Source organism: Aotus nancymaae, unplaced genomic scaffold (assembly GCF_030222135.1).
Source record: "Aotus nancymaae isolate 86718 unplaced genomic scaffold, 86718_ANA_hifiasm-v0.15.2.pri h1tg000018l, whole genome shotgun sequence".
Taxonomy (NCBI): domain Eukaryota; kingdom Metazoa; phylum Chordata; class Mammalia; order Primates; family Aotidae; genus Aotus; species Aotus nancymaae.
Window position 1 is genome coordinate 18,981,785 of NW_026988430.1, and position 16,762 is coordinate 18,998,546.

General features: G+C 56.9%; 2 protein-coding genes across 2 annotated transcripts; one reads left to right on the top strand and one right to left on the bottom strand.

Moving 5' to 3' along the window:
- The first annotated feature begins 386 nt into the window (after positions 1 to 386).
- Positions 387 to 6,647, top strand: YBX2 (Y-box binding protein 2). The gene is made up of 9 exons (XM_021674729.2): positions 387 to 672; positions 1,410 to 1,473; positions 2,867 to 2,900; positions 3,768 to 3,857; positions 4,398 to 4,682; positions 4,862 to 4,965; positions 5,230 to 5,407; positions 6,079 to 6,163; positions 6,266 to 6,647. The coding sequence occupies exons 1-8, from the start codon at positions 387 to 389 to the stop codon at positions 6,127 to 6,129; spliced, it is 1,092 nt and encodes a 363-aa protein (XP_021530404.2). The 3' UTR covers positions 6,130 to 6,163; positions 6,266 to 6,647.
- A 239-nt stretch (positions 6,648 to 6,886) lies between these two features.
- Positions 6,887 to 12,681, bottom strand: SLC2A4 (solute carrier family 2 member 4). The gene is made up of 11 exons (XM_012457454.3): positions 12,574 to 12,681; positions 11,214 to 11,330; positions 10,931 to 11,103; positions 10,714 to 10,838; positions 10,496 to 10,611; positions 10,206 to 10,368; positions 9,913 to 10,100; positions 9,649 to 9,753; positions 9,399 to 9,500; positions 8,664 to 8,867; positions 6,887 to 8,174 (listed from the first exon to the last, which is right to left on the bottom strand). The coding sequence occupies exons 1-11, from the start codon at positions 12,604 to 12,606 to the stop codon at positions 7,971 to 7,973; spliced, it is 1,530 nt and encodes a 509-aa protein (XP_012312877.1). The 5' UTR covers positions 12,607 to 12,681; the 3' UTR covers positions 6,887 to 7,970.
- Between the last annotated feature and the right edge of the window lie 4,081 nt (positions 12,682 to 16,762).

Sequence of the window (16,762 nt, forward strand, 5' to 3'; positions counted from 1 at the left end):
TTCCCGCGGCTGGTGGAAAGGGGCGGAGGGGGGAGGGGAAAGGGGCCGCCGGCCAATGGGTTGGGCCGGGAGCGGTCACGTGGCGACCCGGAGGCGGGGCCCAGGTGTACTTACCGGGCTGCCAGTGGGGGCCAGGGCCGCGGTGCGAAGTCCGGGAGGCGGGGCCAGCGTGCGGGCCAGGGGGCCGCCGGGCTGTGATTGGCCCGTGACTGGGAGGCGGGGTGTGCGCGCGCGGCGGCAGCCGGCTGCGATTGGCCTCGGCTCCGGGCCCGCTGCCGGTGTGCGGGCGAGGCTCGGGGCGCGAGGACCGAGCGGGGCGGCGGGTTCGCGAGCCGGGGGGAGGGGCTGGGGCGGTGGCGGCGGGGGCCGGTACTGGACCCGGCGGGATGAGCGAGGTGGAGGCGGCAGCGGTGGCGACAGCGGCCCCCGCGGCGACGGTGCCCGCGACGGCCGCAGGGGTGGTAGCGGTGGTGGTACCGGTGTCCGCGGGGGAGCCACAGAAAGCAGGCGGCGGGGCGGGCGGCGGCAGCGGCGGCGGGGGCGGAGCCGCCTCGGGCCCCGCTGCTGGGACCCCTTCGGCGCCGGGCCCCCGCACCCCTGGCAACCAGGCGACGGCGGCCTCGGGAACCCCCGCGCCCCCGGCCCGGAGTGAGGCGGACAAGCCGGTGCTGGGTGAGGGGGGGGCACGCACGGGACGGCTCTGAGGGGTCGGCGGGCTGGGGGAGGGGCAGTGTGGAGCCCGGCGGGATCCGTAAAACCAAAGGCGGCCTGGCGGGGAAGCCCAGAGCGCTAACTGGGCTGGGAGCTGCGCACCCAATAAAGTGGATTCCCCTGGTGGGAAATCCTGCTGTGCTTTCCTGGGCGGGAGGGCGGGGCCGGCAGGTTTAGCTGAGGCTGTGGGGTGGAGAATAAACCCCCAGGGCCCGGCCACGCCTCCGGGCGGGACACAGTGCCTGGTTGACTCGGTTAGAACTCTGAGCCCAGCCAGCAGGTGCCCTGGGGACTCTTGCGTTGGGAGGGATACAAAAACCCCTCAGTTATGGCCTGGGGGCAGCACTTTGCAGACCAGGTGAGTACCCAGTTCTAGGTGAAGGGCCTGGATTTGTAGGATGTGGGGAACGTGCGTTAGAGTTGGAAGGCTTTTTGAAAGCCTGAGTCCCCTGTGTGGGTGATTCCATTTGGTGGAGTAGGGTAAGAATACCTTGAAGCTGCTAGTGAAACAGGGTTGGCTTGAAGGTAACCTTAATAGTAGTTTGGAGCTTAATTGCAGTAGTTGTGGCTATTTGGAGCAGCAATAAGGCAGTAGGCTCGATTTTTTTTTTTTTTTTTTATTTGGAGTGTCTCAAAACTGAGTCCAACTCCATCTCTTCCCCCCATCTTACTGTCCCCATTGCATCTCTGCCTGGCAGCAATCCGAGTCCTGGGCACTGTCAAATGGTTCAACGTCCGGAATGGTTACGGATTCATCAACAGGTATCCAAGGAACCCAGGGCGGGGGTGGAATGGGTGTCTTCCAAACTGGCCTGTGGGACTGGACACCTGCCCAAGCTCATCTCCACCCCTGTGGAGGCACATGGTTGCAATGTCCAGCTGATGCTGGTTGAAAGTCTTTAACCGCAGCACAAATGTGCGCTTAGTGACAAGAGGAAGCCTCCTCCACATCTTCAAGGGCAGCAGAGGATTAATGATTCAGGAACTTGGCAAACCTGGCTCTGACCCTGCCAGCTTCTTGTCGCACCTTCTGGAATTGCTTCATTACTTTCATTCTGACCATGCCTTTGGGGCACAACGTATTGTAGGGTTCTCTGCCTCAGGGCTCCCGGCTGGAATCCTCACTGATTTCCTGTTATGGCAGCACTCACAACTTATCTCCATTAAAGAGCTGTGGCTCATTTGAGACCCCCACCTCTTGGGACTGAGGCTGACAGTGGGGGGCAGGAGGAAGGAGCCTGAGGCTGCTGCTCTTCTTCAGAAGGCAGCCCCGCCCCTCAGCACTGGGAGAGGCTGTGGCAGTGGATTCTGGGCAGAGCCGGGTCCCGGCCGGCCAGTGGGCCCTTCCCCGGCCTGGGCATCCTGCCCGGCCTGGCCCTGCTCTCCTGGGAGGCCCCAGTTCCCTCTTAGCAGGCTAACCCTTGTGCAGATCCAAGTGCTTTACAGCTAAAATGTTTGTTCTGGGGAAGGGTCCCTGTCTAATTTTGGAAACGGCAGACTGGGTGCAGGGCGAAGTGCCTCCAGGAAAACTTTTCCCTTCTCCCCTCCCCCCCGCCGACTGGGGTGCTTGTGATAGAGACTGGGTGAATGTTTTCTTCTCTCTCACCCTTGGTCCCACGTGTGTGGAATGTGGGCCTGACCCTGGGGTTCACCTCCAGGCTGAGGATGAGAATAAAGTTTTGTGGCTGTTTGGAGCAAGTTCCTGACACATTGTTCCCTTCTCCAACTTCTTCTGCACCTCTGGCTCCATCTGCACTTTCTGCCTCCTTGACTATAGAAGGAAGAAGACAAATTTTCCAACCCCGATGGGGGTTGGGGGAGGGGGAATTGGCTAGGGGCAGTTGCACCCAGCGCTGGCAGGTTGTAAGGCTCGCCTGGGGTGGAAGTGTGGCTCAAGCTGCCTTTGCCTCCCCAGCTTGCCCTTTCCTTGTGAAGTCCAGGTGTGGCACTGAGGTTTTAGGTGTATTTCCCTTCACATCAGCTTCTGGGGTCCTGCTGGCTCTTTCTCCCTCACCCCGGGCCCTGTATACCCCTAACTGTGGAATGCTGGCAAGGATGGGCCCACTGAACTTAGACGGGGCAGCTAAGGGGACCTCAGTGAGGAGCTGAGGGCTTTATTCAAGTCCCCTCCTTAACCACCCATCCTGTTCTGCAGGAATGACACCAAGGAAGATGTCTTTGTTCACCAGGTAAGAGCTAGGTCGGCTTTCTGAGGGGAAGAACCGGCCCTCTTTGAAGGCCTTTGCCGAAGTCCTTAGCAGTGCCCTCCATCGTGTTTCTCTGGCTCTTACTTCTCCACAACGGCACCCCTGCCAGGGAATAGCTCCCCCATCTGCCTCGGGTGCCTGTGTCAACCACCATTAGCCGCACTTGTGTGAGGTTATTAAATGTCTGTCAGAGTTGAGCATGTTGCCTCTGGGTGTGGTGTGCTCACTACCTCCTGGGACCTGTTAACACTCCAGGAAGCACTGAGGCAGTTTTCAGAGGGAGAAGGTACTTGGGTGCAGTGGTTCTCAAAGCGTGGCCCCCGCACCAGCAGCAGCAACATCACCTGACATCCAAATTCTCAGGTCCCAGCCCAGACCTGGTGAATCAATCAGAGCTGGGGCTGGGGCTGCGGAGTCTGTTTAATGAGCTCTCCAGGTGATTCTGATGCATGCTACAGCTTGAGAACCACTGCTTGGTGGAAAGAGCTCTCAGTGGGACTGAGGTAAGAAGCACTGTGCATTTTACCCACTTTGCAACTGAAGACTGTCCCTGCCTTTTGCTTTGTTTTGGAGTTCATGTTTCTCTCCTCCCTTTTTGAAATCCCTGAGGGGGAAAGGGGGAGGGAGAGTGTGTCCTGGGGACAGTGGTTAATGGAACAATGGTTGCTGAGGCCCCTATTGTGTGACTTTTCCCCTAATAAACTTTGACCACCTCCTTGCTCCACACCCTCCAGCTCTAGACCCAAAGTCAAATGTGGAAAGAATGAGATTGGGTGGTGGACCCAGCAGTGGGTGACAGAGACTCTGGTCTTGCTGGCTCACTTTTCTCTTGGTCTTTCCCGCAATCAGACAGCTATTAAAAGAAACAACCCCAGGAAGTTTCTGCGCAGCGTTGGAGATGGGGAGACTGTGGAATTTGATGTCGTGGAAGGAGAGAAGGTTTGGGGACTGCTATGGGGTATAGAGTTGACAAGGCTTATGGGAGGGTGGCCTGGAGGTCATGGCAGGGTAGACGCTCCTGGGCCCAGCTCTGCCCCATTCTGTGGGAATGGATCTGTGTTCTCTCCCCCTGATGTCCTCTTCCTTAACACTAGGGCTAAGGGATGTCCTAAATATGTCCCTGTCATGTCAGCAGTGTCTGGGTTTCTTCTCTGTAGTTCACCAAGCACTTCCACATCTGTTCTTCACATGGGGCCCTGTCCTCAGACTTCGTGAGCCTGCCTCTGGAGTAAGAGGTGGATGGTGGCTGCCAGGCCTTCCTCCACTCAGGAGGGTGCAGTAGCAGTTATTTCAAAAGAACAGGTTGCTCCTTCCTAGATGGATGCACATGCACTCCACTGCCCCTCCAGGGAGGGCAGAAAGAAGTTAGAGGAGCTGAAGGAAAGCTGGAGAGGGGCCTTTCCCTGGAAGAAGGGGAAGCAGCTTGGGAGTGTGCGCCCTCTGAAGCGAGTTCTGACTGTTTGCTCACCACCTTCCCAGGGTGCAGAAGCTGCGAATGTAACTGGGCCTGGGGGGGTGCCCGTGAAGGGCAGCCGTTATGCCCCCAACCGACGTAGGTTCCGCCGATTCATCCCCCGGCCTCACCCAGCTGCCCCACGACCCATGGTTGCAGAGGTTCCTTCGGTGGGGACAGAACCTGGCAGCGAAGGGGAGCGGGCTGAAGACTCGGGGCAGCGGCCCAGACGACGGCGCCCGCCACCCTTCTTCTACCGAAGGCGGTTCGTGCGAGGCCCTCGGCCCCTCAACCAGCAGCAGCCTATAGAGGTGAGGGGAAGCTGGAGTATGGGAGCCAGTTCCCCAAGTTCAGGAGAGGAGTGGGAGTTAGGACAGAGACCATGGGACCCCAAAGAAGGAGGAACTGAGAATTGGGCAGAGCTGTGGATAACCTGGCTCCGGGGCAGCCACTGTCCCCACAGCTCACCAGGGCCTTTGCCTATTCTAAGGGCACTGATGGGGTAGAACCCAAAGAGACAGCCCCATTGGAGGGGCACCAACACCAGGGAGATGAGCGTGTCCCCCCGCCCCGGTTCCGGCCCAGATACCGAAGGTAAGACTCCCTGCTGGGGCTTGGTCTCCCCCTTCCCTCCAGTGCTGGTTCCTTGGGGAAAGGGACAGGAGGGTGGAAGGGTGAAGCTCGAGGCAGAGCCTGGCTCCTGGTGAGAGAGGTACCTTGCAGGGAGGCAGTGCTCATAGGCTGGAAGCCTGGCTCCTGGAGAGGGGGTGGGGCAGGGCAGCTGGAGGAGCCCTGGCGAGGGAGGCGGTCAGCCCTGGGTGTTCCCTGGTCCCTTCAAGGCCCTGCTCCTTTCCCCAGGCCTTTCCGCCCCAGGCCACCCCAGCAGCCTACCACGGAAGGTGGGGATGGTGAGACCAAGCCCAGTCAAGGTTCCGTGGATGGTTCCCGACCTGAGCCTCAGCGCCCACGAAACCGCCCGTATTTCCAGCGGAGACGGCAGCAGCCTCCTGGCCCCCGGCAGCCCGCAGCCCCTGAGGTGAGGACCTCGGGATGTGGGATGAAAGAAAAGGCTGAAACCAGCTCCCCCACACCCCTCCTTTTCTTTTTTCTTCCTACTTTATCCCTTGGCTCCTCCCCGCCCTGCCCTGGCCCTGCCACCACCTGCTTCCATGCTGCCTGCTGGATCCACCCCGGCAGGTGCTCCCTCCCACCAGGAAGCCCCAGGGGAGGCAGTCAAGCCCAGGTCACTGCCCCCGCCCCTCAGTGCTGCCTAGAGCCATAGCACCAGCTTGTGGATGTGAACTGGAGGAAGTGATTGAGGGTATTAATGGGAAGGGAAAAAGTGAAAGAAGGTTGACATTCAGGGCTCTGAAGAACAAGTCTTGGCGGGTGAGGTGGTTCACACCTATAATCCCAGCACTGTGCGAGGCTGAGGTGGGTGGATCACTTGAGGTCAGGAGTTCATGACCAAACTGTCCAACCTGGTGAAACCCCATCTCTACTAAAGATAGAAAAATTAGCTGGGTGTGGTGGTGCACGCCTGTAGTCGCAACTACTTGGGAGGCTGAGGCAGGAGAATCGCTTCAACGGGGAGTGGGAGGTTGCAGTAAGCCAAGATCGTACCACTGCACTCCAGCCTGGAGTGAGACTCTGTTCCCCGCCCCCCCAAAAAAAAAAAAGTCTCAATTGGCCACTGCTGTTCTCTAGACCTCAGGCCCTATCAACAGTGGGGACCCCTCCACTACCATCCTGGAGTGATTCCAACTCAAAGGACAACCAGAGCTGCCATCTGGTGAGTGGCTGATGCAGTCGGGTGGGTGCCCAGGAAGGTGGGGGACTGGGTGGCGATAAGTGGCTGTTGTTCATGATCTGTCCATTCCCTTTTCTCTCTCAGGTATCTGCCAGTTTTTCCAACTGACCTGTACCCTACCCAGTACCCCACTTCCCCCCTTCCCATGATTCATGGCATCAAAACACCAGCTTTTCACCCTTTCCTTGAGTCTCAGGAGGGCCAAAGCAGCAGCCTTTTGCTTTTTTTTCTCTTCCCTCCCCTTATCAAGGGTCGAAGGAAGGGATCCATCTTTACTGTTCAGAGATACCAACTCCCTCCCCTAACTCGGGCTGAGAAGGAACCAGCCAGCTCTTACCTCCTCCTGGTTGTTTTTCTTCCCCCCGACCAGTTTATTTTTGTTTTTCCCAAGGCTCCCTACCTATGAAGCCATTTTATGATCTGTCATGTGCCACCTGAGCCTCCAGTAAAAACAAAAACAGGCTTTCCTGTGGTATTTGTCTCTGCCTCTTCTGTTGTGGAGAATTGCTAGTAACTCACTGTTGAAGGTGGGGAAGAGGGGATGTGGGGCCATGGGCAGGGCCTGGTATCTTTGCTCTGGGTCTCCAGCTGTGCCCCTGATGAAGAGTGCCCCCATCAGGGAGCTTCACTGCCCATCTGTGATATGGGCTGCCACCTCCCTCGCAGAGTGAGTGTTCTGCAGATGCCAAGAGCAGTGCCCGCCACTGGCAGCTACAATTTATTGAGCATTTACTATTAATAAAGCAATAAGTAGAAATGTAAGGGCATGAGCAACGGCATCCAGAAGATTCTGAGGCCTTGAGCTGAGCCAGGACAGAGGGAGGAAGAGGGGTGAAGAGTTATGGTCCCTGTCTCAGCCCGTCCTCAAGTGCTTCCACGCCAGGATGCTTGTCTTCAGCAGTGACTTTATAGATCTATATATACACATTTCGTACAACCGACCTTTGGTTTCTTCTCTCAGCCCCCTTTTCAAACATATATAAAAATATCCAAAGGCTCCTCCCAGCCCAGTGTTTCTAGGCAGCCTTTCAAATCCCCTCTTTCCCTTAGTTGGTCAAAAGCCTGTGGGCGCAGCACCCTTCCAGGAAGGGAGAGGAAAAAAGCTAGGGCTCCCTCTTGGCAGCCTTGGGGAACAAGGCTTGGGGTAGACCCCGAGGGGTAGAGCCCCATGCTAGAGGCGGGAGCCTGCTGTCCTTCCGTCTTGCCACACATGGGCACATTCTTTCCTGTTCCCTCTTAACCTGGAAGGCTGAGCCTGCAGTGAGGGAGGTGAGTCCTTTTCCCTGGAGGGGTCAAGACAGAACCCCCTTTGCCCAGAGTCTGTATGGCAGGAATTCGGTGAAAGTCCCAGATTGTGGGAGGAGTCCAAGGTGGTGGGAAACTCGATTTCTTGTCTCATGTCCTGCTCTCTGCTCAATTTGTCCCACTGAAAAAGTCTAGACCTCTCCTCCCTCTAATCCCCCTTCTCTAGCAGGGAAGAAGGTATTCTGGAGCTGAGTCTGGGTGGGGTGGGAAGGAAAGGGGATAGGGGAAGGAAGAGGGAGGGGAGAATGGCCCACCCTGATGGCCATGGCCTAACCACAACACATAAATAATCCAAGAGAGTCACACGAGGGGAATGAGGGGGTGCTCAGACCACCCTTCCCCCAGCTTCCCAATTCTACCAGGCTGCAGGGATTCTTTTCCACCCGGAAGTAATAGGGAAGAGAGGGTTAAAGTGCTGCAGAGGAAAGGAAGGGGTCTCTGGGGCGGGTCGAGAGAGCTGGCTCTCCCACCCCTGCCTGGCCCCTCAGTCGTTCTCATCTGGCCCTAAGTACTCAAGTTCTGTGCTGGGTTTCACCTCCTGCTCTAAAAGAGAGGGTGTCCGGTGGAAGGCAGCTGAGATCTGGTCAAAAGTCCGGCCTCGAGTTTCAGGTACTCTTAAGAAGGTGAAGATGAAGAAGCCAAGCAGGAGGACGGCAAATAGAAGGAAGACGTAGGGCCCCATAGCCTCCTGGGACAGGTGGAGAAAGAGGTGTTGACAGAGTGAGGTGGGCAGGGAAGGGGTCATTAATGGCAGCCAGGAGCTAAAGGCCTTCACAGGGAGCTGGGGAGCCTGCGGACAGCAGCTGGCTTCTCCAGGGACAAGGGAAATGACCGGGAATGAGAATTTACATGGAAAAGAGGATTCTCTGAACTCCAATATGCCTTTAGTTTTTGGTCCCTTCACCATCCTCAGTTATTGCACTCAGGAGACTCCCAGCTATTTGTAGTATTCATGGAAAGTTTATCGTTTTATTCTTGGACTAAGGTAAGTTATGCCACTGGTTCGTCTTAGGCACCTCAGTTGCTATCCAATCTAGGTCAGCTCCCTTCCTTGCTTTGATTCTGTAGAGCAGGTGGTCTGTGGCTGGAGGAGTCCCTGACCAGAAAGCAAGTGGGCTAGCTGTGTGTTGCCCTCTGGCCTACAGTGTGGGAGGCGGGGGCGGGGGCAGGGACCTACCGCAACATACTGGAAACCCATGCCAATGATGAAGTTGCTCGTCCAGTTGGAGAAACCAGCCACAGCCATGGCTGCTGGACGGGGTCCCTGGCTGAAGAGCTCGGCCACGATGAACCAAGGAATGGGACCAGGGCCAATCTCAAAAAATGCCACAAAGCCAAAGATGGCCACAATGGAGACGTAGCTCATGGCTGGAACTCGCTCCTAGAGGCCAGATAGGGAGGGTGAAGAATCCAGTTAAGGCCTTTCTGGATCTTCCCTTGCCCTCAACCCAGAGAAGTGAAATCTAACCCCCTCCCCAGCAGCTTGTCGGGGGCCTGCCATCCGGAGTTAGAGCATGCCCTTGAGCCTTTCTGAGCACTGACATTCTGCTGGCTATCCCAAGCCGGCTCAAGGCAGAGGAAATGTTACTGCCTCTCAGTTCTTATGATAGTCAGTTCTCCCTTGACTCTAAAGCTGGGTCCTTAGGAATGGTTGTTCCCTAGGCTTAACAGCGGCTCTCCCTGCTGGCTGCCAGAGTTGTGCCACAGTTGCCACCCAGTGCACCCTGAGACCCTCAGGAGCACAGACCACAGTCCCAGCAGATTCTGGAGCCCACCACCCACAGTCCTGGCACAGAGCTGGCGCCAGGATGGAAATCGTGTGTGATAAGGAGGGGCCCTGGCTGGTCCCAGAGACTCTCAGGACCGTTCCCGTGGGCTGGGCTGCCGGCCCCTCCCAGCCTCCAGGCCTTACCAGCAGGAGCAGAGCCACAGTCATCAGAATGGCACAGCCACACATGCCTGCCAGGCCCAGGAGATGGAGTGTCCGGCGCCCCGCCCGCTCCACCAACAACACCTGCGGGAAGAGTCAGAACTTGACCGGAGTCTTTCATGCACAGGAAGCGGGAGGGACTTCATGGGTGAGGGCAACCAAGAGTAGGACCTCCAGGACACCCAGGGATGTGAAGCCAGTGGCTTGGGCCATTCCAGAGGTGAGCAGTTACCGAGACCAAGGTGAAGACTGTGTTGACTACACCCGCTCCTATGGTGGCATAGGCAGGCTGGCCTACCCCTGCTGTCTCGAAGATGCTGGTCGAATAATAGAAAACCTAGAGGTAGGGCAGAAGAAGTGATGGCAGGGATGTCCCTTCCTCTACTCCAGCCACAACAGGCTGGCCCGACCCTGAGTGTTGGTGGAGGGGGCTCACTTCCCACTCCTGTCTCCCCTCCCTGGGCTACGCCCTGCCTGGAGGCTGCTCCACACATACAGCATTGATGCCTGAGAGCTGCTGGCTCAGCTGCAGCACGACCGCGATGATCAGGGGCTGCCGGTGGGTACGGCTGCCCAGGAGCTGGAGCAGGGACAGTGGCCGCTCACGCTCCAGCTTCCGCTTCTCATCCTTCAGCTCAGCCAGCGCTCCAGAAACATCCGCCCAGCCTGTCAGGCGCTTCAGACCTGAAGGAGGGAAGGTTAGGCCTGAGGGGACCTGAGAGGAGGCCAGGTGCTAGCAGGACGGGGCCGGGGTATGGGCCTGGGTCAGACTGCAGGGGTAGAGCTTACTCTTTCTAGCAGGACCCTCGAGATTCCGGATGATGTAGAGGTAGCGGGGGCTCTCGGGACAGAAGGGCAGCAGGACCAGCTGCAGGAGGGCAGGTAGCACTGTGAGGCCCAGGAGCAGTGGCCACAGGTTGGCAGTGCCCAGCAGGGACTCCAAGCCCAGCACCTGTGGGAGAAGGTCGGGAAAGAAGGCAGGTCACTCAGCCCTCCTGCCTTGGCCTGGAAGCCCATCATATTCTCCAGAGCCCCACCCCAACCACTGCCCAGGCACCCATGAGGCCTGGCCCGGTCACCTGGGCGATCAGAATGCCAGTGACGATAGCCAGTTGATTGAGCGTCCCCAGGGCACCCCGCAGGTGAGTGGGAGCAATCTCCCCCACATACATAGGCACGAGCCCTGATGTCAGCCCTGGGGGAGGGAAGAAGAGAGGGCTGAGGGCATTCCATCTGAAAACCCAGGCATGGGGAAAGCGAACAGGGGGCTAGGCAGGGCTGTGGTGCCCGTGAGTACCTGAGTAGGCGCCAATGAGGAACCGTCCAAGTATGAGCATTTCATAGGAGGCAGCAGCATTGGCCAGGCCCATGAGGCTGCCGCCTAGCACCGCCAGGACATTGTTGACCAGCATGGCCCTTTTCCTGGCAGGCAGACAGAGTGAGGCTGTGAGGGTTAGGGCACCCAGCGGTGGCTCCCTTCCTGTTCCCCCCACCCCTACCCTCCAGCTCCTAACCTTCCGAGCCACTGAGAGATGACACCAATGAGGAATGAGGAAATCATGCCACCCACGGAAAAGATGGCCACGGAGAGGGCCCAGAGGGTGGTGAGGGTGCCTGGTGGGATGGAGCTGGGTCCATCAGGCCCCTGCCTCCCCAGCCATGTCTCATTGTAGCTCTGTTCAATCACCTAGGGGACAGGAGAGGAGAGATTCCCTGCAGACCCTCCGTTTTCCACCAACCCTGGGGCACCTGTCTTCCTCCCTTGGTACTCCCAAATTGCCAGCTGCAGTCCCTCACCTTCTGAGGGGCATTGATGACCCCAATGTTGTAGCCAAACTGCAGGGAGCCAAGCACAGCAGAGAACACAGCAAGGACCAGGGTCCCAGTCACTCGCTGCTGAGGGGGTTCCCCATCCTGGACAGGCAGACGCAAAGACACAGTATGTCACATGGAATCAGGATTTTTTCCTTCCGCTAGGGGCCCGGGCCCAGCTGGAGCCTGAAGATACTGGGCTCCATCCAACATGTTGGGTGAGGTAAACTGGGCCATATTAGGAATTGCACAAAGATCTCAATGTAAACAGGAGCAACACACAGCTCAACTGCAACCTAGACATAGAGGAGAAGCTGGATGTTTGAGAACATAAGTCTCAAAATTCTTCTGTGACCTTGGGACAGGCTTGGCCTTAAGAGCTCAGATTTGTGTGACCTTGGGCAAGTCACTTCCCTGCCAAGAAGTGGGTGTCCTCTGTGAGATGGAGGTGATGTTGCCTGCCTTGCCTACCTATCTGTGAGAGTGTTGTGAAGATCAACATCACTTGTTAACAGTATCCCTGACAATGCTGGTTTTATAAACTGACAAGTGAATTATTATCATCAGCCACTGTGCTCTTCCCTCTCCTCTGGGGTTTCCGTCAGTCAGCTCCAGGAGGGTCCCAACAGGACCAAGAAGTGCTGTTCCAGAAAGGACATCCCGGTCATCTACGGGTGGTCTTCTCTATCTATGTCGTGGCCTGGCCTCCCCGTCTAAGCTCCGACCAAGGGCGGAGGGCCGTGTGGGGGTTCTGTCTGGGAGAGCCGTGCCCAGGGGAGGAGGGCAGGAAGGTGGTGTGAGGGGCGGTGGCAGTGGTGGCCGCTCACTGGCGGCACAGACTGTCTCCAAGCGGAAACCTGAGCTCGAGGAGGGGAGGGCTGAAAGTCCTCTCTGCCCCTTCACCAACCATGGGGCCAAAGGAAAGTTCAGCGTCCTGGAGGGCGTCCAGGAGTGGGGGTGGGGGCCCGCGGAGAGCCTCCGGTCCTCGAAACACTGGCCGCGAGCGGAGATGGACGGACAGCTCCCGGAGGGCGAGAGCCGCCTGGATCTACTTTCCCGAGTCGGATCGAGGGCAGGGTGTCCCCGATTCCGGAACGCCGCGCCGCGTACTAGGCAAGGGGGTGAACTGTGAAAGGCCCTCCAGACCCACTCCACTCTGCCTCTTGGTAGGATTGGAATCTCACAGTCACGGGTTGTCCGGGCCGGGTATAAATAGCCAGCCAGCCCCCCACCTTCACCCCCTGCGCCTGCGCAGGAACCACCCCCGGCTGACTCCAACCGAGACCCCAGCCCAGGAAAAGCGGGACCCTTGCCCCCCGCCCCGCCCCCTCATGATGAATCCTACTTCGGAGCCGATCTGTTGGAAGCCCGACGGCATCTTGTTTTAGAAGAGATGGACGCGCAGGGGTGGCGAAGATGAAAGCACCGATCAGCGAGTCTGTGGCCCCGGCCTGGGGGGCAGAGGCCGCGGGGGCCGCGGGGGTCCCGGAGCGACGTGCGAGGGCAGGCCCGATGCGACCCACAGCCACAAGCCAAGGAGCCAGAGAGCGGTGGGGCTCCCGCGGATCTGGCGGAGCCGGGCTGGGGGAAAAGACGCGGGGAGCCCCCGCCACCTAGCTCCTGCCCCCGCGGGCCACGCCCTTCACAGCACCCATTGGCCAGGAGCCCGCACACCCCAGAAGGCCACGCCCCCTCCGCCTGGGGTTTAGAGTTTGGCTGGAGTTCGTGGGGCCGGTCAATGAGGCCACGCCCCTCCGCGTGGCCGGCGAGACTCACCCCTCGGGTTCCCGCCAGCCTCCAACTGGGAAGGTTTGAGAAAAGGGTCCCTGGAACAAAAGGCCCCGCCCACCCACGTGTTAGGACTCCGCCCATCAGCTAGGATCCCGGGCCTCAGAAACCTCTGAAAGTCTGCGGGTTTGGAAGGTGGGGTCTGAGAGAAGAGCACGGGCCAGGGGTACTTGCTTCGGGGAAACTCCAGCGGCCCGAGACCACTCGGGAGCCCGCGCGCGGGGTGGGAGAGGAGCAATGCCCCGAAGTAACCCGGGGCGGCTATTTTTAGTTCCCACGTCTGGAGCCTCCAAATGTCAGGTCCCGGGTGTCTCGGCCTGTCGCAGGCGGGGGCGGAGAGACAGGGAGATGGAACCTTAAAGGGTCCGCGACATGGTTCCCACCGAGGGTGGCCCTGGGGGCCAGGAAATTCCGTTCCCAGCGGGTGTGGTGGCCGGGCTGTGTGGTCCTGTCTTTCAGTGCCTCCCTGCTCCGGGCACTGCCTATCCCGCCCTTCCCCTACACCCATTCCCCAGGTTGGTTCCTGGAGCCGGTCCGAGAGGCAATTGGTCACGCCGACCACACCTCCAGCCCTGAGGTGTCTGAGCCTCTGAGGTCTCTGAGCATATGCTGGCCGCGTGGACGACACGCTCTCCAGAGGCTGTTCTGGGTTTGGATCCTCCGCCAAATTCTGCCAGGCAGAAAGTGCGCGACCTAGGGTCGGCGCGTGGGGAGAGGCGAAATACTCAGAGGGTGGAGAGCATCTGGCTTAGAAAACGGGCTTCGGAAGTGCAGGGCTGTGGTGCCACCTGGAGGGCAACCGAGGAGCCGCAGCAGATTGGACTCGGGGAATCTCGACCCACCACTGTTTCTTGCCCTTCCGCCACCCTAAGGCTTCAATGATATTTAACCCAGGCCCTTCTCTGGAGCTGCAGATCCAGCTGCTCCGTTACCGCCCGGATGTGGCATGTGGCAGCTCTCCTGATGAGCATGTCCAAACCTGCTCCTTCTCCTAACTTCCTTTTTTTTTTTCTTTTCATTTCTTTTTTTTTCATTTTTTTTTTTTTTCTTTAAGATGGGGTTTCACCATGATGGCCAGGCTGGTCTTGAACTCCTGACCTCAGGTGATCCACCCACCACGGCCTCCCAAAGTGCTAGGATTACAGGCATGAGCCACCGCGCCCGGCCCTCTCCTAATTTCCTTACCTCAATGAATTACCCGCCCAGTCACCCCTATGGTAGAAGTCATGCTCTATTCCTCCTGCTGTTTTATGGTTTCTTCCCTCCCTCCCTCCCTCTCTTCCCTCCCTCCCTCCCTCCTTCCTTCTTTCTTTCCTTTTTTGATGGAGTTTCCCTCTTGTTGCCCAGGCTGGAGTGCAATGACTCCATCTTGGCTCACCGCAACCTTCCATCTTGGCTCACCGCAACCTCGCCTTCCGGGTTCAAGCAATTCTCCTGCCTCAGCCTCCAACCTGGGGAATGCGTGTGGGGAAAGGGCAGGATTGGCAGTGCCCGGAGCAGGGAGGCACTGAGTAGCTGGGATTATAGGTATGCGCCACCACACCTGGGCTAATTTTATATTTTTAGTAGAGACAGGGTTTCTCCATGTTGGTCCTGAACTCCCGATCTCAGGTGATCCACCCGCCTCGGCCTCCCAAAGTGCTGGGATTACAGGCATGAGCTACTGCACCCGGCCTATCCAGTTAGTTTCTAACATTGGTGCTTTGACCTCCAAAACTCTCCCGTATCCATCCAATATTCTCCACCTGCACAGCTGCCACTTCAGTCCAGATCACTGTCACACTCATTGGTCTTCCTGCTCCTCTTCTATCCTTTATGATGAGGGCAGAGAACAATTTTCAAAGATCCAATCTCATCTCTCATGCAAGAAGTCACTAACACTTTTCAAATCCCTTTTCAGAGTGAACAAAACCTCCTACCCCTGTTCTCCCATCTCTGGCCTTACCTATCTCTCCTGCCTCTCCTTCTGTCTCCTTTGCTCTTGTTCTGAGCAATGCCTAAGTCCTTATTGTACCCAGAACACGCTGTGCCATTTCACCCCTTCTTGATGCCTTTGCTGCACTAATCCTCTGCAAAATCTGGAATGCCAAAGGACTCCTATTCATCCTTTGAAGAAAGTTTCCCCACCCAGCTCCTGCTCCACAGGTTCACTTTGCTTCCAGCTTCTGGGGACCTTGATCCCTGAATTCCAGCAATGCTATGGCCTCCTTTTATCTCTTCCCTATATTTTGTTTACAAAGTTGGGTCTCTGGTACAGAAGATTGAACCAATGACACAGTTCTTAGCACACTGTCTTCACTGATCTGTCTCATTTTTATTTTTGTTTTTGTTTGTTTTGAGACGGAGTTTCGCTCTTCTTGCCCAGGCTGGAGTGCAATGGTGTGACCTTGGCTCACTGCAACCTCCACCTCCCAGGTTCATCAGCCTCCCGAGTAGCGGAAACATGTGCCACCAGGCTAGGCTAATTTTGTATTTTTAGTAGAGACACAGGTAGGGGGGCAGTTTCACCATATTGGTCAGGCTTGTCTCGAACTCCTGACCTGTCTGGTGATCCACCCACCTCGGCGTCCCAAAGTGCTGGGATTACTGTCCTGAGCCACTGTGCTGGGCCTTCTGTCTCTGTTTGAGTTGGGGTCTCTCTCTGTTGCTCAGGTTTGAGTGAGTGGCACAGACAGGCTCACTGCAGCCTAGACTCACTGGGCTCAAGTGGTCCTCTCACCTCAGCCTCCCAAATAGCTGAGACTACAGGTTTGAGTCACTATACTCGAAAACTTTTTTTTGAGACGGAGTCTCTCTCTGTTGCCCAGGCTGGACTAGAGTGCAGTGGCAAGATCTCGGCTCACTGCAGCCTCCGCCTCCCAGGTTCAAGTGATTCTCCAGCCTCAGCCTCCTGAGTTGCTGGGACTACAGGTGTCCGCCACCACGCCCAGCTAATTTTTTTGTATTTTTAATACAGACGGGGTTTCACTGCGTTAGCAAGGATGGTCTCGATCTCCTGACCTCATGATCCACCCGCCTCGGCGTCCCAGAGTGCTGGGATTACAGCCATGAGCCACCGCGCCCAGCCCAAATGCTTATTTTTATTTTTAAAATTAGCTACTTCCACATCCATTTCTCATTTTTCTTCCTTTGAAAGTCAATTATTCCAGGCTGGGGGGGTGGCTCACACCTGTAATCTCACTGTAATCCCAGCAGTTTCAGAGGCTGAGACCGGAGGATCACTTCAGTGAGATATTGTCTCACAGGAAAAAAAAAGTCAATTACTCCAATGCATTAAATGTTCATTTTTTTTCTGTGTGCTCTTACAAAATATAAATCATGTTGTGTGCAAAGTCTTTTTTTTTTTCTTTTTATGAGACCCAGGCTGGAGTGCAGGGCATGTGATCTTCACTCACTGCAGCCTCCACTTCCCAGATTCAAGTAATTCTCCTGCCTCAGCCTCCTAAGTAGCTGGGATTACAGGCTCACATCACTGTGCTTGGCTAATTTTTGTATTTTAAGTAGATATGGCCAACCACGTTGGCCAGGCTGATCGTCAACACCTGACCTCAAGTGACCTGCCTGCCTCAGCCTCCCAAAGTTCTGGGATTACAGGCACGAGTCTCCATGCCCGGCCCAAATGTTTTTAATGTATGTAAATAGCATCTTGTTATATATTTCAGTCTGATCTTATTTTCAGTAAGCACAATTTTTTAAAACCCACTTGTGTTGTACGATGATCAAAGGCTCACACTACTGCACGATGC